Source organism: Anomalospiza imberbis, chromosome 3 (genome assembly GCF_031753505.1).
Source record: "Anomalospiza imberbis isolate Cuckoo-Finch-1a 21T00152 chromosome 3, ASM3175350v1, whole genome shotgun sequence".
Lineage (NCBI taxonomy): Eukaryota > Metazoa > Chordata > Aves > Passeriformes > Viduidae > Anomalospiza > Anomalospiza imberbis.
Genome location: NC_089683.1, coordinates 51,816,020 through 51,840,180, shown reverse-complemented (window position 1 = coordinate 51,840,180; position 24,161 = coordinate 51,816,020). Strand labels below are relative to the sequence as shown.

General features: G+C 35.1%; 1 protein-coding gene and 1 long non-coding RNA gene across 2 annotated transcripts in view; one reads left to right on the top strand and one right to left on the bottom strand.

The window, feature by feature from the left end:
• Positions 1 to 24,161, top strand: part of LOC137471936 (triadin-like) — a 106,968-nt gene that overhangs the window by 44,681 nt on the left and 38,126 nt on the right. The window contains exons 9-10 of the mRNA XM_068186642.1: positions 6,981 to 7,062; positions 18,385 to 18,443. Of these exons, the coding sequence (XP_068042743.1) occupies positions 6,981 to 7,062; positions 18,385 to 18,443 (141 nt within the window). The remainder of the gene's footprint in view (positions 1 to 6,980; positions 7,063 to 18,384; positions 18,444 to 24,161) is intronic.
• LOC137470754 (uncharacterized) lies at positions 7,136 to 14,834 on the bottom strand. The gene is made up of 4 exons (XR_010997236.1): positions 14,300 to 14,834; positions 12,554 to 12,775; positions 9,771 to 9,843; positions 7,136 to 7,910 (listed from the first exon to the last, which is right to left on the bottom strand). It is a non-coding gene; the product is annotated as an uncharacterized lncRNA (long non-coding RNA).

Genomic DNA, 24,161 nt, shown 5'->3' with positions numbered 1-24,161 from the left:
AAAAATGGCTATAGATTCACTGTCTTAAGTGATTGTCAAGTATAGACAAGACAGGTAACATGATCCTTGTTTGTCTCATTCTAGCAAAAATACTGAGATATGAAAAACTTTGTGGCTTGGGGACAGAGATACCTAGATTTAGTTTGACCTCCAGTGATTTCTATATTAAATATATTTATTATCCACAAATATCTGGAATTGTGAGAAATTATCACAATTTGTAATTTTATCTGTAATTTGATTTTATCCATGTTAGGCTGTTTTTGTTTTGTAAAAACTGGCATATGCACTCTTTCTTGAAGACAACATAAAGTATTATCATTCTTGCAGCAATCACTTACAGCTTTTCTGACTTGAGCACTGAATGTTTCCTAGATGTAGTTGGACTAAGGATGGCTGAAACAATGATATGTACAGATAAACCAAATGCAAATAACATAAATTACTAAGTAGTACTCACATGGCATATAGTCAGTGTCTATTACTTTTCGTCATAACAGCTTATAAGGTCCCTCTGTTCTGTTTAATTGTTAGCTGCAAGTATTTAGTTGTAGTGTTTTCTTTTCTGCTTTAATTGGATATTTCATATTGTGAAAAAAAACCATCTATGCCAACTCCTGATATTCATGTTAATTATGCTAGGGGTCACTGTATATGATACCAATTTATTAAAGGTTATTTGGGGAGAGAGAGAAAGACTGAATATGTCTTTTCATTTTATAATCTGCATTTACAGTCCTTTTGTACTGCACTATGCATGTAATAACCCATCATTACCACACAATAATCCATAATTTCCACTGTCCTGGTACTCAGTTCTTTGAGATCCATCTTTTGATATTTCTAGACATAACATGTAGGTTTATTTTTACCTGCTAACTACCAATGATAAATAATGAGAGAAAGTGGAGGCAGCAGATTCAATTTTCAATTTTTCCAATTCAATTTTATTTTAATGTCAGGAAAGGCTGTGTGACTTCTTATTTAATGTATAATGACAAAACTGTTGATGCTTAGCTCTTAACTCCTTAATGACTTCAGTCTTCCGAACATAAAAATTACAACATTTTTCACAAATATGGATTGAGCTAAAGAGGGATTTCATGGTAAAAAATCTATGTAAGGGAGTTGTCACAGATATATTTTTGTAAATAGATTAAATTGAAAGCTCTGTCATGCAGTTAAAATACATTGCATGCATTTCTGGACCCATAGTATCTGATTTAACTTAAAACAGGAAAAAAAACCCCATAACACCAATAGCTCTACCCATGCCTCTCTTGCCTACCTCATTTGTACACTTGTTATGCACACTTGCATTGTGTGAGATACAAATGCACAGAAAAGAAAAAATATACCAAACAAATTCCCAGCTGTGACTTTAATTGGATTTGGTGTCTGAGTGAAAACACAGCAACTGATGTTCACACAACCTCCAGGAGTCTGCAACAATGATTCTCACACCTGTTTAATTGCCATATCAAGTATTTTCTGTTCAGAAACATCACTAAATCATAGAAGGAATAATTTGGAAATAGATGATTTTAAGGTCCCTTCGAACCCTAACCTTTCTCTGATTCATTCTAAATAAATATTTATATGTATTTATATGTTCATGCATGCACATGTATATATCATATATTATATTATTACTACATAAAAACATATATAGGAATCCATTATCAACAACAAAGGATGAGCGCAAATCTTTATGCATTAAAAATAGAAGTCTATCAAGTTGCTGATAGTTATTGTTTAGTGCCTTGAGAAGAGAAATTCAATCCTTCCTCTTACTCCCTTTCAAAAGAGCATTTAGACTATCAGTCTGCATCCTTCCTTCCTACACCCTCAGTTTTAACCTATACGTCCTTGCTTTCAGCTTAAGAGATGGATGGACTCCCAAGGTTGTTAGGCTGTTATTTGTATAGGCCTGGTTTTATTGCCAATGTGTTGAGGGAGTATCTCACTATAATGTGCTTTACTCGTAAGTTAGGCTCTATGTAGAGTTCCAAAATTATTTGTGTCATTGTTAATGGATTTCAAATACATAGATATAGTGGACCATAGCTAGATAGATTTGTCATTACCCATGTAATCTCTCCTTTTCTTCTTTTCTTATGCATTGTAAAAAAACCTGGCTGATAGTCAGTGTGACAATACTAAAATGTAAAAGATTGTATTGCTACTGGTAATTACTGCATATACTGTAGCGTAGGTTTTTCTTAAGTAATAGCATCAACCTTATGCAAAATCAGAGTTTCACTTTATGTTGGGCAATTAACCATTTAATAAAGAGCCATCTCCTGAGTGCAATTAAAAAACTGAAATATATGTTGGCTACTAAAATATACTTTCTTAAAAGTCTCATTTTATTATCCATTAATTCCATCCTCCCCTGCCAAAAATTCTGTTCCAAATAGGTCATTAAAATCCTGTTTAGAATGTTTTTTTCCCACTTAACGTAATTTTGTTATGTGGCCGCATCTAGATTACTAAATCAAACTCAAGTGTTCTCCCTCTGAATGTGATTTTTTCTCTCATAGAGAGACCCACATCCAGTACACTTCCTCAAGGTCAAAATGGGTTGGATGTATCTCAGCTATCTATTGGAAGTGGTCCCTGGCCCCTACCAATTCCTGAACTGAGCCAATTAATTTTTTGACACACTGCTGCTTGGCACAAGTCAAAGTTATCAGAGGCTATCCAAAAACATGTTGCAGTATAGGTATATCTGAATTCCAGAGCCCAGTAATGTTTCCAGGCCCCATTTAATTGCCAGACTGCATGAAATCCTTGTCACAGTGTGTTCCTTAGGAAAGAATGCCTATATGGGGCATCAGTATTTTATTTCAAGTAATACATTCCAAAAAAATGAGCATTTGCATTATTCAGTAAAGTTACATAATCTCACCTCTTGATCCTCAGCTGTTCTTTCTTAGTAAAAAAACAGTTTGCTTCTTTCATGCACACATACTAAGCAGAGAAACCCTTCCCCAGAACAGTCCCAGCCTAATGTCTGGAGAGTAATGACTGAAAACTGGGGAGAGATTCACCTTTAACTTGTAGCAATTTAAACCTCAAAACAGGAAGCCTGGGCAAAAGGGTTGGACTCCATCACGTTTTCAGTCCTCTAAAAGCATATTTGGCAGTCTTGCCTCATTCTGCTCCATGCCTTGTTCCAACATTCTTTAAACATTTGATTGGAATTTACTTTTCATAACAAATGACTCTACAAAGACAATTACTTTATTTGAATTATTTTTACCATCACTAGAGAATTATGTCATATCCAAGCAGAATGAGATTTATCTGAAGACATTTTGCTGCACTGAGAAACTGTAACAAGGTATTGGTGTTGTTGGACCATAGGATTCCTGCTGTTCAAGGAACTGGTATATGGATATGAGAAAATGAACAGTCAGAGGAATGGCATTTGCATATATTGCACTCTGTGATGACATTATTTCTTTCCACGTTCAATTGGAATATTCACCAGTCTGAAATGCCAGTATAATAATAATAATAATAATAATAACAATAAATTTTACAAATATTTTCTCTCTGTATCTAGAAAGGTGTATTTAGACACTTTATTAAGGTCGCTGCAGACAAGTTGAACTCAGAAGATCGGGAAAAAAGAGAACTCACATAATTTGATATTTTCATGACAAATCAATTTATACACAATATTCAAACATCACATTTTGGCACACGTAGAAAGACATTTCCTAGATTGAGAAAAGTAAGATAATTAAAGTTTGTCTTGTATTCCTTACCATGCAATAAAAAAATCTAAAATATTAATAAACCAAGCCAGGATTAATTTCTTCAAGACATCTCCAGGAATTTGATCAACACTCATGACAGAAGTTTTCCAGAGCTTGAGGACTGTAGCTCATTTTCAATGAAGTATTCATGTTAGCTAGTTAGAGTCCTAAACCTTCTACTCGTCCTTGCAGCCTCTTTCAGGCTGTGGAGGAAGGTACTCATGTCTTAATGTGACACTTTTTCTCCTGGTGAGATCATTCTCATGAGCTTAAGTCCAAAATATTTCACTCTTTCATTTTTCATCACATGTAATTTGTTATCAGCTTTTTACAATATCATATATGAAGGAGATACCTCTAGCACAACTGCATGGACAGATGACACATGGACGTGTGGATCAACTCTAGGGACAGACTGGCATAGAAATGCATGGACATTTTTGTGCTTGCAATTGTGTCTTTTGGAGAAATCAAAACTTACTTTATTTTTTTTTAAAGCAGCTTAAATGAACCTTAGTGGCTTATCTGGTAGCAGTAAAATTAAGGCTATGTTGGAAATGAGAAACTAATAAGTTCGCAGTGCTTTTTGTGGCTGTGTTTTTTAAAGCAGTGAGATAAGTCTATGTCCAGCAATAATAGTGGTAATCTGGATAACAATTTCTCATAATTCATGGGCTAATCTGATTGTCCACTGAGAGCATTAAATACATCCTACCTTTCTCTCATTTACATCATGGATATGTGTCCAACTAGCCACTGCCAGAGTCAAGATAGTAGACATCATTAATATGAATGGTCTGATCTGTTGAAGCCAATTCCTCATTTCTATTTATCAGTTGTACTACAGAAAACCACTTGTGCTTTATAACTTAAAGAGGAGAGAAGAAGGAAAAGAAAAGAAATTTGACTTAGGTTATCCCCTTTAACATATTTCATCAAAAGAATGATAAAATATTTATTCATTTACTGTCCTTTACATTCCCATCAAAGTGAATAGAGAGACATTTAATAAGACATGGAAACATTAAAGAAGCCTTTTATCAGAGTGGATGGGAACCTGCTCAGAACAAACATTTTGGCCTAAGGGAAAGTTTTTGATCTGTGAAGCTTAAACTTAAAACACTCTCATATTGGATCATGTGGTCAATTTGCATGAAATAAATTATTTGCTTAAAACTTGTAAAGCTATAAAATAGAACTTGACAAGTCATTAGCAATAAGCGGTATCATACTGACATTATGCGCACACTGGTGCTATCATTAGAAAACTGCTGCTACAGCAAAGCACAGGGAGATAATGGGGCCAGTCTACAATTTGACCTAGAGGAGTTAGATTATTGCCCCACACTGTAGATACCACTCTGCAGTCCAAATTATTGACTATCCTTCATCATTACTCATCTACTCAACATTCTGAGCCACTGCTCTTTATCCTTTTTCACACAAAATATTTGTCCAAGTTATAAAAATTACCACTTTTTCTAACTGGGGAATAGGTGGTCTAGTTCTGGAAAGGAAAAAAAAAACAGTGAATAAAAAAGGAAAAAAAAAACCTCATGTTTATTCTAGGACTTTGATTAAATGTAGAAGGAAAAATAAGATTACCCATTCTTCATTAATTGCTATGTTGTTTTTGTTTTCATTCTGAACTGGAAATTCAATTGCTCCAGTTTCTGTGTGCTGAAATAGTAATGAATATAACTTTCCTATTCTGGTTGGCAACAAAGGTAAGCAGCAGCTCATTATTTCAGTTTGAAACATCAAGGGTTTTTTTTTCAGACAAAGAATTTGGAAAATCATGGCTAAATATCTGGATTCATGAAGTTTGCCTAACATTCCTGTTAAGGCTATAGTTATTCTGTGATAATATTGGTAAATATCCACTTGGGTTTATTGCCAAGACCGGAAATACATGGAAAATGTAGGATTATTACCATTTGTTACAAAACACCTTCAATACATTCGTTTTATCAATGTGTTAACATTTTGTCAGTGACTCAGGCACATGTCAAGTTTGAGCAGCTCTATGTTTAATATTTTTTACAAATTACTGGATGAACTGAATTACATGCTTGCAAATTATGTGCCTGCAATTGTACATATGTTGATGAGATGCAATAACATTAAGTCACGATGCTAGAATCCACTGCTGCCTTCAAGATGATGTTTTTCTCATGCATTCCCCATGAGTATATACACCTTTGCAAAATGAGAGGGGTAAGTAAGATGCTGCAGTTTCCAAGGCCCATTAAAACCTTAATTTCTTTTCTGAGTCTATCATCAAGCATAAGGCATGGCTTTGAGTTTCTGATATGAAGCTGGAGCTGAGCTTTAACAGTCTGTTTGCATGTGGACTCTGGTGTAGTGAATGTATGCTGGTGCATATGACTGAATCAATATTATATTTAACCACCTAATTTTATTTCTCAGGTCACAAAAAATGCACTTTCCAAATGACAGTGACAGGATAGCTACTGAGACTATGCCAGTGAAATAAAAGGAAATAAGGAGATTGCAAATATGTCATAAACTAGAAAATAAGGATAAGTAATATGAGTACATTAAATATGTTTGTGAATCTGTGGAGAAATGAAAAGTGTTTTGTACAAAACAAGATATCTGCACATCAGCTCAGACAGTACAGAAGGCCCCATCTGAACACTCTGAGTAGAGGTGTTTCAGTCAGCAGCTGGAATCAGAACCTCATCAGTGTTTACAGCGCATGACCTGGTTGGTATTGGCTAATTAAGAATAAGCCTTAAGGATGAGAAACATCATAATTTTTACTGGTGTTTCCAGGAGCTCATTAAGTGGACTTTAGGGAGCAACTGAAGATCATTTGTTTGACAGAAGAAAATAAGACTTTGTTGTAGAAGAAACATCATGAGTATAGCACCTTATTATTGTATTATTATTGTATTATTATTATTATTATTATTATATTTTGAGTCTAAGGAAGAAAAACAGAACGGTAGCATTTCAGCATATGTTTGAGTAATTTGGACTTCATTGGTTTCAAATGTGATTCTTAAAAATAAATTACTCTATTTTTTGAGAAATAAGTTTCCTTCTTATAGTGTCTGAAAGATATTGGCTTTTATGCACACTGTATTATTTTTAACAGGAACCATTTTGAAGGGAGCTCAGCCTCCCAGGGAAACTGCTCAGCCTGTTGGTGAATACGTTTCTATGCTTTATAATCTGTATTCTTAGGTGCAGGACATAAGGAATTCGCACCACCTCGTCTTCTTCTAGAACACAGTCCAAGAAAGAAACCAGTAGCTACTGATGGCAAGTTTGAGTTTTTCCACTTTTATTGGCTTCTACTTATTAACTTGACTGTTCTAATGGGTGGGGTTTTTTTTGGTTTTTTTTTTTTTTTTTTTTTTTTGGTAAATATAACCTATATTACAAAAGTGATCACATTACTAGGCCTGGGACAGGAATGACATGGGGACATATGCATGACAAAATCTAAATGTTCTTTACAGTAGTCTCACAGATGGCATGGGGGATTTCCTGAGTGAAACAGATTATGGTATTGAGGCCTAATACGTAAAATGCCTTGAATGGCATTCAGCCATAACTTGCTATCTAACTATAAACATAATCAACATTATCCTCTTAATATACTTTGAATTATTCTTTCAGCTATTGTTATTCAGTAATTTTTCTGTGCCTTATTTGCAATAATGAATGTAATATTTCTGGCTCTGCATTTATCAACCCTAGTGCTATTGTTAAAACCACTGAAAGAGAAATACAAAGTCAGATTTTACGTTCAGAAGATTAAAACATAATCCCTGCAATTGAATTATATTGTTTATGGTCTGATCATTACAGTAAAGTGATTGAAATACTCATTTTAATTTTAAAATTAACTATGTGGGATGACTCAGTGCTTCAACTACAATATATGTTCTTGGTCTTTACACCATATAGTTTAATAGTACAAAACATCTGAGTCTTTTAGTGCAATTATGTAGCAGTTTTCATATGATACTTGAGTTCTTCAGTCACGCCATGGCACTTGCTAATTTCTCTCATAGAGGTCTTAGTTCTATGTTACCCAGAAAGCAATTGCAGTCTAAGTGAAGAACAGATGGGGTGGCAGAGAGTAAGTAACAAGAGCTACAAGATTTCCTGCATTTGAAAACAGAAAATGAAACTTAGGATTTGCCAGGACTGAAACAAAGTGTTACATTAATTAGATATTTCTGTAATGTGATTATTGTGAATCAGAATATTTGGATAAAAATAGTTATGTGATTTATTATGTCTTTCCCCAAAAATCTTGTTACGTTAAGTGATTATTCCTTTTTAAGCATCCTGTTTAAAGGAGTATAAAACTGTGGTTATTTTGAGACAGTATAGAAATAGATTTGCACTCTTGCTTACTTTAGGATAATGTTTGAACCCTGCTTATCCGCAGAAAGAAGTCCCTGCAATGTTATACTCCGTTATCCATCAATTAACCAAAATGGAAAAAAGACATAATGGAACAAGGCTGACACATTTGCTGAATGATAAACTTAATCTTTAAATATAACTGTTACACAAGATGAACTAGCATCAAATTAACAGTAGATTCTTGATTTTCAAAATCATGAGGAACATGCAGTTACTGCAATTGCACATAGAAATGACTATTTATGACCAGTTACACATTTATGTGTTTCATTAGCTCATTTATGCATGCAATTCAGGTAATTGGGACTGTCAATTAGACACCCATTTGGCAAACAAATTTTAGGGAAATTATCTGCTCAGAACCATATAACTAAATTCCCTTTAAGGCTCAAGGCCAGTCACTAGGATACAATACTTTTCATGCAAGAGATTTGAAGGACATTAAGAAGGCAGAATTACTTGTAAAACATTATCATGAAAAGCTGTTATGTTGTACTATTCTGTGTTTTCCATATATGAGAAAATATGCCACAGCGCCTTGAGGAACCCTAAACCCTGAAGCTTTATTTCAGCCCTAGAGGAAAAAAAAGTAATTTATGAGAATAATTGGCAAAATGTCAGAAGGGAAAAAAAAAAGGAGTAGGCAGGCAAATTTAAATCTTTAAAATAGCTGAAGATACATCTGCATGTGGCTTCTTAGTGCGTAGATACCTTTATGACTGGTACATCACTAAATATCACTGATCAGGAGAAGGCACAGATTGAAACAAAAGATTCTTCTTATAAATATAGTTGAAAATCATATCATAAGTTGTCAGAATAGAGAACAGACAGAAGCATTTTTAATTGAAAAATATACTTTATATAACATCAAAGACTGGCTTAGCCTTTGACAGAGGAAACCAGCTCTGAAAAAAGGTAAAACTGTAGAAAGTAACAGAACGTTTATCACACAGAAAATTTATGAAACCAATCTACTTACACCCTAGGCTTTCCAACTGAGTGATATTCAGACATTATATACGTAATGATGCAGCTGATGAAGGCTGAAAGGATCTTACTCTTTTTCTAGATTGACAGGTTTTCAGTATCGCTCTATTTTGCCACTGCTGCCTTAGGTAATCTTGGACCATTCTTGTTTTCTGATAAATGTAATAGTGAAATAGTGGTGTATATGTGCCACATACCTCTAAAGTTTTTAGAGTATTTGATACCTTCAAATGGAATGCTTTTCCTGGATAGTATCCAATGTCCTGTAAAAATTATGCTCTGCTGAATTCTTGAGGTCGTAGAAAAATAGCATATTGTTATTATATATTAAATCGCACATTTTTCCCCATTGTCATTGCCTTTTTCTCTTTCTTCAGCTCCATAGTAAATCTTTTGAAAAGGGGTAATTATTTAAGACAATCTCAATTTGTACACTAGATTTGAGTAGTAAGCAATAAATTGCATTGAAGTGTGTGTATGAGTTGAAATTTTCAGATATCTCCTGGTCAAAAAGCAAAATGCTTTGTACTAATCTGGTCAGAAGAAAAGAACAGATCATTGCTTTCCTATTTCATGGTTGGTTGGCTTTTTCAAAGATCTTACCTTAAAACTTCAATGAAGAGTTTGAATTTTCAGATCACGAGCAGCAGAGAATAATAAAACAAAATATAAGATTCTGTAACAGTGAACAAGAGAAAGAAGGTAAAGAAATTTGTGAAGATAAAGGCATTGATATATAACATCTACTTGTATTTCTAGTTTGGAAACCTTGTTTGGTAAACTAGGAACTAAAGAACTAATTTTAAATTCTTTATCTTATCTTTTTATGGAGCTTCCACAAGTACTTGGAAGCAGTGTTCTTACCTTGGGTGACACTGGTGCTGCCATATCAGGACACTGGTGTCACCAGTAATTTGAACAGATCAGTTCTCCACGGCTATCTGAACTTTGACTTTAATATCCTTCTTCTTCCTTGGCTGTAGTCTTCCACACCACTTTTAACTCTAGATTTCTTTTATTTTGTTATTCACTGACATCCTAAAACTTACCTGCAGTGTATACTGCTTATCTGTGATTCTCTCTCTTAGGTCTTGAATTTTTGCTCGGCTCACACAGCTTTTACCTTCCTCCATTTCCACATTCACGTGAAAAGGACTTTCCTTTCTGATAGTCCTCCCATGTTTCCCTCTCTGACATGGCAGGGTAATCACTCAGGAAGACTATGCAGTTAAAGAGAGTGTAAAAACTTAGTGTAACTCAATAACATATAATAACTTAATAACTTGATAATTTAGTGTAAAAACTAAGATCAGCTAGTAACTAGGCTTAGCTACTTATCGGTGAATTCTCATGTTAGTTGTTCCAGAATAGCATGTCTTTGCCTTCTCACAAAATCACAGCACCTTTGTGAGAAGCCTCTACCAAAACCCTTCTCCTGGTGGAAAAAGTCTTAATGCATATGTTATATGATCTCAAGAAGACCTATGCTTTTTACCACTTTGGAGAGCACGGTATGACAAAAAAACATTTGAACAGCATTGTATCTGAGTATGATTTTCCAAGTTATATTGTCCTAAAAGTCTGTTCCTGTATCTTTGAGTGGGAGAGCATTTATCATGGAAGAGTCATCAACATGACCATTCTGATCTCTTAATGATTCATGACAAGCTCTGAAATATCCCCCCTTCCTTGACTGAAGTAAACTGGCCATTCCTTGTCATCTTGATGGTATCTATGATAATAAGTTAGGAGAAAAAAAAATCTATAGCATCTTCAGAGGATCTATGAGGACAAAGAGTATTTTCGCTAGGTCATTGAATCCTCTATTTACAAGTTTTACAGAATGTAGTAAAGCGAGTTGCTGTGAAATGTGTTTAACTTACCACAAAACTCCTGAGAAGGTTAAATTGGCAACTGCATCTGTGTTGCTATATAAGAATGTAAATTATCTGACAGTCTTAAGAAGAATTTCTAGCCTATATCTCTGTTCATGAGCATTAAGGGATATAACCAAGAATATCTAAATTACTGAAGTCAATACAAATTTTGACAAAGCTCCCCTGATGTACAGGACTGTGTAAATCTTGTACAAATCAATCTTCTTCTGTACAGTCTGTCAATGTCTGCCTTCTCTTCTTTACATGGATTGTTCTATTAAAAAACTCTGTTTTTCTTCTATACTATAGGATCAATTACCTTTTAAAAAAATCCTTTCAGTGAGAGATCATGATTCAAGACACAACAGAATCCTTTAAAATGCACAATATTGAAAATTTTCTCCACATTTAGAATATTCTTAGTAATATGAGTTGTGTATGAAAATCCATTTTTCCGATAAATTTTAATCCAAGAAAGAACAAAAACAGAAAAAAGAAAAATATTTCTATTAGAAATATCATAGTACAATGGGTTAGGTTTAATCTAGGTTAATAGATGAACAGTTTAGTTAGCTTTAATACATTGCTGTATTTACAGCATAACAAGTTTTTTTTGAGAAATATGGGCCTTATATCTCCATGAGTCTCTACTGAAGACAGTAAAATCTTTGAAATAATATGAACAGGGTTTCAAAGTGAACTTTTTAATGATTTAAATTAGACATTTAAGCAGTAAATTCTAATGATTTAGCAAAAATGAAAAAACCCTAAATCTTCACTGTTTCAGAAAGCCCTTGACATTTTCCTTAATGACATGAGGCTCTTCTGTACTACTTCTATTCTATCATAAAATTCAAAAAGTTAAACAGACATGAGAAAACAGCTTATTAGTGTAAGAAAAAATATGTATAAAGATATGCATATTTTGATTAGACATTTTGTTATATTTTCTCATCATTTATAATAATACAATTTAAAATGTTAGAGTATGCATTTGAAAATAAATATTCACCCAAGTTTACCCAATAAAACACAAACAAATACCTCGGAGCATTACTTTAACTTTTCATAGTGCTTTTTAAATGTTACAGAAAAACAAGAGTCTTTCACATATGTTGCAGCTGCAAATGGAAAGCACTTACTGGAATTAAGTTAATCTGGGCTTCCAAAGGGAGAACTCCCATGTTTCTTTAGAAAGAAAACAGAAACTCTTACAAAGAGGTCCTGCATAACCTCATCATCCCATCATTAAAGCTCAGACACACTTGCCCAAAACCATGCTGCATAAAAAGTATCAGCAAAACCCTTCCCAGCACTGGTAACAGAATTGGTCCTAACATTGATTCCTGTTGTCCAGTAGGAATGTCAGTCACAAAGATGGAGAAGGCTAGCCAAGCTACCTTAGCTGTGTTAGTCTGGCTCTCACTAGTAAGGGTTGTACCATTAAAAAAATCAGTGCTCCCCTGGGAATTTAAGTATTCATCATAATCATATTTTCATCATATTTACTACTGACCATTGTCCAGTAGAGTTTCTGTTGCTGGTCTTGTTATGGAAGTTGTCCTGGCCTTGTTTTTGACTTGCCGTGCCTACTCTGGCTTCATCTCTCTTGCGGTTTTATTCCTTTGCTCCTCACTGTGCTGTTTAGTGAGGGCAAAATATGGCCCATGCTATTAACAAAGGGTTCTGGTGCTTAATGCAACAGAGACATGAAAAAGGAGTCTACAATCACTACAGGAAGAAATAAGAAACGTTTATGTAGGTCATATGAAAGCATTAGGAATTTCAAGCATGGTATTTCTATTGCACAGATTTTGCAGACCTCAAAAATATCTCCATAAGTAATCTTCACAGCTGCCAAATAGTGTTTCAGACTGGGATCTGAAAACAGTGAAGCAGTTTGAAAAAAAGCAGAGTTGAGCTGGAGAGATTGCCTAGACTTTCAGGATGTGCTATATCTCCAGTGATCTGTGTGCCCCAAGAGTCTTTCATTTGCTCAGTATGAAAAGGAATTGTATTTCCTTTTTCTGCAGAAAAAAAAATGGTGGTGTCATTTAAACAGAGCTTTGCAAATAAATGCACTTCATTTTGGCCTAAGCACTCACCTGTAAGTTAGAGAGAACACGTATGTGCATGTGTGCATGCAATTCTTTGTGCCCCTGTGTGAACAGAAGAAATTCTAAGAACTTTAGGAACTTTAGATTAACACTGTTTAGGTTTCTTTGATCTTTCTTGGCCTTTCAGTAGTTTGGCTGAATCAAGACAGAATTTTTTCTCATAGAGAAAGTAACAAGACCAACAAGGACTCTCTTACCCCAGAAAGAGATTTTTTTTTTCTTCAAATAGACAGCTAAGGTCAATTTTTACTTGAAATTTAGATTTAATCTTAAAGGTATGAGCTTCCATGACATCCTAAACTAAACAGAACTATCTCCTTGCATGGTTTATAAAAGTTTTGTAACTCTTAGGGGATCCTATTTGGTGAATGGATGTTAAATTGTTTATAACCAAAAGTGCAACTGACCAGTCATTGTCAGTCTCTACCCTAAGCAACAAGCCAAGGGGAAAGAAAATATATATCATCAAAAACTGAAATGTAATGATTTATTCTAATATTTAAAAGGATATCCAACTCTCACTGAAATCAACAGCAAAACTTTTATTGAGTCCAGCAGAGAAAGGATTTCAGTCACCAAGTAAAACAAAGAAGAAATGTAATCCCTTCAAAATTTATAAGGAAAAAAAAAAATTAAAAGGCAGCTTGTGTTTTGCTTGATTGGTCTTTTAAAATTATGATAATGACAGCTTAAGGTGTACAGACCTGCTTGGACAAAAATGAAATGAGGTCTTATCCTAAATTAAGTCACTGTGTTCAGTCTGAATTATGGTTTCTCAGGAAAAGCTGAATTAATATTTGCTTTGTTCTATTTTGTATGTCAGTGAGTATACATGTGTCTCTGCTGCTCCTGAATTCTGCCAGGACTAGAATCTGTAGGCAAGAAAAGTTGTTGTAGCGTTTCACAGTCAGGCAATAAATATCCAAAGTCTCTCACAGGAGCTTTCATCCTGAGGGTTCCTGACAAGAGGGTCAGGATAAATGCAGATAAGCCTTATATAAGGATCTGAACTTTAGAAAGATAATGTGAACCCAAACATCTCCAAACTTCTGGCATTCAGTCCCACTAGTTAGTGTTTGCTATATGCATGCCTCTCCACCAGAAGGAATCTGTGGCTATATTTTGCTTCCCTGCTTACCTCAGTTTCTCAGACAGGACAGGATGAGCTGACAATTCCTTCCAGAATCAGACTTTCCTTAAGAACATGGGCCATCTGGAGCAGTTTGGTAAAGAAGCTCTAAGAGCACCTTCTTATTCCAGTTCCTGTGCAGCATTCCTGTGACACTATGCCCTGTAACTCATGTGCATCCCTAAATTTAGATTCCACTCAGCACTGGCAGAGTAGCACACTGGTCTTACCAGGCCTGATTTCAAGTGCCGCGTTGTTAGCATGCTTCTTTTATCTCCCCTCCCACCATTGTGCAAGAATTAGCTGCTCTCCTAAGAGAATAACACAAAGACAAGGTGCTGTCAAGATGGGTGGAGGAAATTCAGATTGAAACGCCCCATTTCTTGGGCTTTGTTGAATCTTGCATTTCTACTGGCCTTGGTCCTTCATCCCTTATTAAAAAATAAATAATTCCATCTCATAGGTTACTTTGCTTCAAGATCTGTTCTGTTCAATCCAGCCACTTTGCAAGAAAATTATTCTATGCTGCTTCTTTTTTATTTTTCACCAAGGAGTTAGTTTTTTACCTGAATGTCCCATTCAGTAATATATCACTGCTTTAATTTGCAATACTCATATTCACTAGATTACTTCTTATACTACATAAAGTATAAGAGTCTACAGAAAAAAAAAAATTGACTAAATGAAAAGTTCATTGCTGGCCTTGCTGACTGAATCTTTCATGTACTCTTCCAGTTGCATATATCCTTATTTCATTCTTGTAAGTGTATTGCAGGCTTTTAAAGGTGAGGTCTTTTTGTACATGTACTGTCCATGAAGTGTGGCTCAGGACTAATGTGGGTGAAAAAATCCTGTTAATTAAGAAACAGTAGCAATAAAAATAATTGCACTTGAATTTCATATGGTGGTCAATGCCAAATCCTACAAAGCAACTTGTGTTTCCTTGAGTAACCCAAAATTTTTGCATATTAGGATCCCTCTTTATGCAGTTGGCCCTTTGTAATTCTGTAACTATTCCTAGCAAAAAAAAGTAAGTGCTTTCAATTAACAGAAGGGGTTCATATTTTACAGTGCAAAAGACCTGCCTAAATTCCTATTTAATTATTTGCTCTGCTTCTTAATTTAGCTGTGTACATATCTACATAGAGCCCACTACATTTACTGCTTCAGAAATAACAAGTTTTGCTGGTGTTAAATATACACTTAATATACGACATTCTAAATGTGAGCTGCTCAAATTGAGAGGAAATAAATTTATTCAAGAAATGGGATTACTTCCTTAATTCATAGATAGCTCTTTCCATAATACCCATTTACCAAGTCCATCATTCTCATTTACAGAAATTTCTCTCATTTGGAGCTGTGAGGGGCACCAGTGGGGCTAGATGCAGATGAGATGTGAATGGAAGCTCAGTGACTGTTTTTCTCAGACTTGAGCAAGAGTGCTTATCTTGCATTAGGCAGCATAATTGGGAAATAGGGGCCACAGTCCTTTAATACTTCTATGTAATCATCCCCCAGAAATTTCATAACAACTATAGACATCTCAAAGTTGCCTGGACACTGAATAATGCAACTTGAGAGCTTGAAGGAAGAAAATTTTGTCAGTGGGATTAATTGGTGGAATGATTTGGCAATGAAGATTCTGCAGCCAGGGACGTCATCATCTTTGCTTGGATTATTGGCAGTAAACATGCCTGCCACTTCCTGTACATCTTCCATACAAAGCTTCACTTTGCAAAGCTCAATGCCTTAGCTTGTGGTTTTCAAGATTCATACAGCTCTGAACCTTGCTATGCAAATTAAGGCAGATTTCATGTGGTTTTTTCTGGCCCCCAGAGGCATGCAAAATGCTACAAGTTCAAAGGCAGAAATGGTCTTGGATTAAAGAGAATCTTGTTGTAAGGACTTTAGGCTTACAAATTATTCTCATGCATCACCTAGCACCAGAAATTTAAGAAACCAAAAAAAATCAATCTAAGTCACCAGAACTGAAGCACTCAAAAAAAAAATGGACATTACAGAAAAAAATGGACATTACGAGCAGCACTTCAACATCTAATTACTATGAGTAAAGTCTCATGGAAGGAAGACAGAAGGAAGCTCTTTTCTGTCAGTAAATGACACACACTTAGTATGTTTAACAGTTTTGATAAATTCAGGCAGAGTATGCAAATAATTAAACCACGTTTTAGATATTAGAGGAGATATACATTACATGTGGAAGTAACCCATTGAAGAGTCATAGGTGGCACAGGAAAGTGGAGCTGTGGAACAGCTTTTGTGAAATCTGAAGGTGAAGAGACTTCCATTTCAACCAGACATGTACATTCCCTAGCACAAGTGTCTGGAGAAATGTGTCAGGGAAAGAGATAGGCAATAACAAGAATATTAAAGTATACAAGAATATGAAGTTCCAAACAAGTTAGTGTAGGATGAGCACTACTCTGATGCTCTACACATACCTAAGAAACCTCACAACACAGAGGAATTTGTAGCTTGAAGTGTAGTGTATAGCTCAGTTTCAGAAGGAAGAATTAACCATGTAAAACTCAGAGAAACATTCTGTAAAATGCATATGAGAATTTTCTGAAGACAATAACAAGAGAAACACATTGGATAAATCTGTTTAAAACAAGAAAGTGGAATACATCTATATTATGCTTAAAATTAAAATGAATTGTCAGAAAATCAGCGAAAGTATAATTTGAGGAGACGTTGAATATTGATAAATACATTACCTCCACAACAGGCAAAATTATTTTCTTAATGAAATCAGCATGGGCAGACTTTGGAATTCATGTACTCTATAAACCCAGTAATTTTTCAATTTTTCAAAAATCAAACAAACATATATCTTTTAGTTTAGGTAAAATGTTCTACAAATTTTAATTTTTTCCCCTTTTTGTGTATATTTTTTCCATGCAGAAGAAAAGTCTATTGTGGTACCTAGAGAAGTGAAAAGTAAGTTAGTTTTTGTTTTGTTTTATTCCTTTATCTTCATGTTAGATTTGTGTAAGGGACAGGACTATATTTGTCTCTTGGATTTTAAACTATTCCAATACCTTAACTATTTTCAATTAAAGAAAAGACTCTTGCTTATAGTCTTATGGGTCTATCTTTTGGAAGATAATAAATCTTGGCTCCTTATCCACATTTGTAACAATAAAAGATCACAAAAAGAAAACTATAGTTTCACTAACTATATTTGGGTATCAACACCTAAAGCCATGCATCACAAACTGAAAGTAACAAATTTGGCTGTTCATGGATGAACAATTAAAAAAGAACTTAGATTAGCTGTTCTTGTACTCTTGTATTCTTTCCCATCAAAAAGGGAATTCATTTCCCAAAGGAAAAATAAGAATCATAAATTTCTCATATCCTTTACCGAACTCTAAATTTTTTAATTCAAAACATTCATGAAATACATAATTAAATTGTTTAAGCTTGTTTTAAAAAAGGAAAAAAATATTCTCCTTATTTCTACTGTTGCCCTGATAACTTCCAAAGTAGAGGCAGATGCTTTTGAAATAATGTCATGTTGTTTTGTAGATGGTACTTTAACAACAACTCTCCGTGAATAACAGAAGTCCTGTAATGACAGTTTCAAAGATACAATTAATAAAAAGTTTTATAAAGGTATATTATATATGCAGGCTCTTCATAGCATTCTACACTTGTTCCCAAGTACCACTTACAAGTTTTGCTATTATTCAGTCAGGTCTTAAAAAAGAAGCAGAGCAGTGAATGGCTATTGAGTCACCACAATAAAGTCTTAGTTACACCAAGTTAATGGGCATAGTTCCTTGAATTAATATTTAAGTAATAATCTGATGTGCATGTTTGTTCCAGTTTTATCCTTAGCACCACATTCACCCTCTGGGTATTAAGCTGTACTTTTGAGCTGCTGGAAATAAGTGACCAGCTTATCAAATCTTGAACATATTGCAATTAGTTGATGCCCCATCCCAAATCCATTTACACATATATATATGCATGCATACATACATACATACATATATACATACATGGTTGTCTGTGTGTTTCTGTGTAAAATAGCCATCTGAACTTCAATTTCTATTTTTAGAGAGAAAAGAGGAGAAGAAAAAGAATGAGGAAAAGAAGACTATGACTGAAACTAAGATGAAAGGTATGGTTTGGAAACATTTCTTAGTGATCTCACTCAGCTTTTACTCACACTTCTGCTTCATTTCCCATTGTTTTCTGTTAGGTTAATCCTATACTTCTGGCTGTATTGTCCTTCTCTTAGTTGTTCAGTCACTATCTGCATGTTTCCACTTCTTCTGTATCTAGTGTCTAATGTATTCAATGTGTTCAGCATCCAATATTACCTAAACTCATTTTCTGACAAATGAAATGTCCTGTTTGGTGGCCATCTATGGGCTTTTTAAACAATTTAATGGAGCCCATATATAACAGAACATAGTTATACTGCAATACACAAAGTTCATGGAAGATAGCACTCAATTCATGGTACCTCAGCTTCTGATGGTGGGGTAGATCTATTTATTTTACAGAATCACAATTGAAACTTAGAGTAACCAAATGCAAAGTCATGATATCCATCTAAATAATATTCTAATCATACATTCTCAGAAAGCATCTAAAATCCACTAAGGTGTTGCTTCATGCAAAATATTTAAGTCATTCATTATTTTATAATGATCTCATTGCTACTGGAATTTAAGTGAAAAGCTTCCACATTCGTGCACTGATGATTTTTGTCTAACTTTTGATGAATTATTAAGGGTCCAAATCATCCATAGTTGATGCATACTGATTAATTTTCATTTTCAGCTGATTGCTTTGTGGCCAGTTGGGTGCAAGTGCTATAAGGGAATAATCTGAACTCCCAAATAAGGCATATTTTTTTCAGTATGTGCCCACCAGGACTTGGTTGACTGCATATTTGAGTGTATGATTCAGAGTTCTATCACATCAAATCACTCTCCTTAATTAAATCTTTGAAAAAACAGGAAAAAAGGAGAAAGCTCATGAGAAGACAGCTGTCCCTGAAATTAAAAAAGCAGGTAAGAAATTGAACTCTGACTTTCTCTGCAATAATATCTATTTAGTGTAATCACTTTCAAGATTTAAGCATTTGAGATAAGGGTGTATGCAGTTCATTAACATTCAAGAATCCAAGTGGAGATACAGATAGATAGATAGATAGATAGATAGAGATGTATCACAGTGTATATATATATATATATATATATATATATAGATACATACATACATTGTGCCCGTATTATATATTATATTAAATTATATTATATTGCATATCTGTATATATAATACACATAATTTTCTGTTCGATTATCTTGGGACTTTTACAAATATAATAAATTTGTAAATTTGTAAATACATTTACAAATAAATTACAAACACTGCCTTCCCTCATATATTAAATCTATCAAGAGTATAATTAATTTCAAAAGTGCATGGCAAAGACTGAATGGAGAGTATATATTTTTTCATGAATTATTTTATAAATACAGAACATTTTAAGTAATAAACGTAAATATTACCATATAAAACCACTAAGTGTGGGAGAAAATAGATGGTTATTTTCTGAATTTTTACTCATTCCCAGAAAATAATTTTTTAAAAGTTTAAGTTAGTGAATATCCTAAACCTAATTGATTGTTTCATGCATAAAAATATAAATATTTCAGTAAGATTAGAAATTAGCAATTTCGGTCTTGTCTACACTAAAAATGCTGTATTTTTATTCCCTGTTACTTCAGTAAATCTGCAAGTATATTTAATGCAGAAATGCAAAAGTGTCTCAAGTAAGTGACACAGCCTGCAAAACTGTCTCATTAAAATCAAGGAGAAACAAAATGTTTAGTCTAGTGCTTGGTCACCATCTGAATACCTAGACACACTGATTCTAATTGATGCTTTATCTGTCACTTTCTATATAATATTCTACAAGCAGTCAAGTATTCAGATTAACCTTTCTGTAGATTAGTGCAATGCCTAAAGCCATGGAGAAAGGTTCAAAATAGGATGTAAGTATTGAAGGCTATATTTACTATGTCCTCAAGGCAAGCCCTGCTCTCTCTTTTCTAATTATTTAAATCTGCTGAATGTTATCAAATGCTGAAAGGATCTATATCCCATTGTTTACTAATATTGTGATTTACATATACAAATTTCAAAAAGCAACCGGTTTCTTTGCCGCTGAATCATATGTGAACTGCATAAATTTTCTTATTCAAGCATTTATGGATGGGAAGAAAAATAGTAATTTATGTTTGGGAAAATACAAAAATGCACAGATTACCAGGCACAACTATCTTGGTAGCCCCATATTTAAACATGCCTTTTATAGTAGGGAGCTGTACACACTGGGGAAGGGATAGGGATAAAAGAGAATATTCTTTCCTAGTTAAGTTGCATATTTTAATGTATAAACACAGTTTTAAAAAGAACATAAGCTAACAATTCAAATATCTTTCATAATTTTATTCTGGTTCTAAGCTTGTATTTCAATTGAGAATACAGAATTGTAAAAGATTACATTTTATGGCAGAGCTGCAGCATAAAATTATTAATATGTTCAAGTTCATAAGCAATTGCTAAATCCAGTGAGTCATCCTACCAATGCTAGAAAGACACAAATTAGACAAACCAAGATATCTGCACATTTATATCCCTTTTATTAGCTCTGTAGGTTGCTGCATTTTTGGAGTTTACTAGCCTTTGTCTAAGAGGATGGCAATTCATAATGTATTCCAGCTACATGTGTTGCTGTTATTCCTCTTTCAGCTTGTTCTTTGAATGCATGTGCGCTTTTTACCTTTGGCAGCACCCACTGTTATCCCTAATATGTTTTAAGCCTGAAATAATTGACATATTTGATCAACAGAATAATAGTGCATAGCCCAGTTTTGGAATGAGGTGCCTCAATGTCTTCACATAATTTGGACAGACACAAAAAATCAACCTTTGAGCACTTGAATCAACAGAATACCTAAGTATCCAAAAGCAAAGAACAGTTTCCAGTTTTCTTACCTTTTCCCTTTAAAAGGCTAGGCAGAGGCTATTGCATTGAAAATAAACTCCTCACCCTGATTTGGTTTGTGTCGCATTTTGCTTCCCCTGACCTTTGCAATCCATGAAGCCAAGGTGTTTTCAGAGCAAGCTGCCTTCTCACTGCCAGCCACACTCATCCCCACACCAGTGGGCAGCTCCTTCTGCTCCGAGGTCCTCCTGGCACCCAAGTCCCACCACTGCTCCTCACCTTTGCATACCTTCTCCCAGAAGACTCATGTCTGGCTGGAGGCCCGTTAACTAGGCATTCGCTATAGAGGAATGGTGACATGTACAAGCTGTCAGGCTCAAGAGAGAGAGAGAGGAAGAGGTGCTCTGAAAGCACTAAGTGATAAAAACATCTCTAAAATAATGTTCTGAGAGAAGCACCTCTCTATATTCCTCTCCATCTCACTTGCTAACAAGGAATGCTTGTAATTGCAAATACTGAATATATTTTCAGATTAATATTTTAGATTGGTCCTTTGGTTAAAGAGACAATTTTATCTCTACTGCTACCAGAATGGAGGTTTTATTATTGCTCTTCATTAACTGCATCCCTGTGATATATTTATTTGCATGCCAGCTCACTCTTTCTCCAATTCTCTCTCCTTCCATTTCACTCTCTCTTTCTCCCTCCTCTCTGCTGCTTCAGAGGATCAAGAGTCATCTAATAGGAAATGTTCACAGTCTTTAGTACAGAGCAAACTGGATGATTCTTAATTAGCTTTTTAAAATGCTTTGTAGATAAAACCACATTAATCCTCTGACCTTCAGCTCATACAAAAGCATTGTGTTAATTGTCCTGAAAAATAGATAATTCCATTGTTACAAACTCAGAGGTCTAACTTAAAAAAAAACATAATCATCAGACACAAGTGTCTGGCACAGTCAGACTTCAAAACCTTTTACAAAAATCTATCCAGTACTGCTCTGGATAGAGAAGGAGCTGCATCTCCAAATCCCTATTAAGGGGCTTGCTACACCTCAGCAGATATAAGCTTTTGACAGGCTCTCCCAAAGTTTGTCATGGTGCTTGGGACACATCAGCACAGGGGGCTCCAGTCTGCAACCTGACAGAGAAAAGGGATCCTCTGTGTTAAAGCTTTGGTGTCCAACCCTACATGAAAATTAATATACAGAGATTGGTGCTTTCAGGCACTAATAGTTTACTTGCAGATTTTTTTCCTGATGGTCTCTTTCCCAGAGTCTGGAACTTCCCTGCTCCTTCTTGAATCAGCTTTCCTAGAAATTATATTCACATCAGCCTTTGTCTTTGTTGTAAATTCCTTTCCCACTTTGTTTTGGTTCTCAAAACAAATCACATAGCTAAAATGAGTTTATCAAGCAATAATGATAATCAGCCTGAATCATCACACCATTTCCTACCTAAAATTCTATTTCAACTGTCATTAATGATCTTCCTGATATACTTGCATTTTTTTGGTATCAAATCTTATAATTGCTTTAGGAAAATCATCAGTGTCTTTTTCTCCAATTTCCATAAGGAAATTCAGGTACAGACATGAAATCCAGGCCAGTTATCCACATATTTATCTTCTGTTTATACATATCTTCTGAAAGCTAAATCAATGCTAGCTGGATTAAAGATCCCAAATTTTTGTACACTTTCACTATTTCCCTTGTGATTAACCAGAGCCATCAGGCAATGCAACTGATGTCTAAGAAGAAAATGATTTTGCTAAAATCATAAAGCCTTATCAACAGGACTAGTGTTCAAGAATCCCTTGGTTCTAACCTCAGTGACAAATATTTAAAGGCCACCACACTTAAGTACCTCTCTGAGCAGTTCTGGTGTTCAGATCTACTTGTCTCAGTTCATGATCTGACTTCCATTTTGTTGTGTTGGTGGATGCATGCTCTCAACAGAGTGTACAAGCCCCTACAAATGAGCATTGGAGACACTCCATAAATAAAGGAACTAGCTTGCAGTGGTTGCACACCCATTTTTTGAATCTACCGCACAATCACAGAATCATTTAGGTTGGGAAAGACCTTTAAGATTATTGAGTCCGACTATTGATATAGCACTGCCAAGACACCCTAAACCGTATCCCTACACATTTGAAAATCTTTTCAATACCTTCGGAGCTGGTGACTCAATCATTTCCCTGGGCGGCCAGCTCCAGGGCTTGACAAACATTTTGGTGAAGAAATTTTTCACAATATCCAATCAAAACCTCCCCTAAACAGCTCAAGTCCATTCCCTCCTGTCTTATTGCTTGATATCTGGGAGAAGAGACCAACACCTGCCTCATTTCCACCTCCTTTCAGGTAGTTGTAGAAAGGAATGAGGTCCTACCTTGAGCCTCCTCTTCTCCAAGCTGAACAACCCCAGCTCCCTCAGCCACTCATAAGTTTTGTGGTCCAGACCTTCCACCAGCTCTGTCTCTCTTCTCTGGATACACTTCAGTACCTCAATGACTTTCTTGAAGTGAGGGGCCCAAAACTGAACAGAGGTTTCAAGGTATGGCCTCAGCAATGCCAAGTATAAAGGGACAATCTCTTCTCTAATCTTGCTGGCCACACTATTGTTGATGCAGGTCAGGATGCCATTGGCCTTCTTGGCCAGCTGGACACACTGCTGCCTTTCTTTCAGCTGGCTGTCAACCAACATCCCCATGTACTTTACTGTCAGTCAGTTTTCCAGCCACTCTTCCAACAGCCTGTAGCACTGCATGGGGTTGTTGTGACCCAGGTGCAGGACCTGTCACTTGGCCTTCTTGAACCTCATACAGTTGGCCTCAGCCCACCAATTCAGTCTGCCCAAATCCCTCTCCAGAAT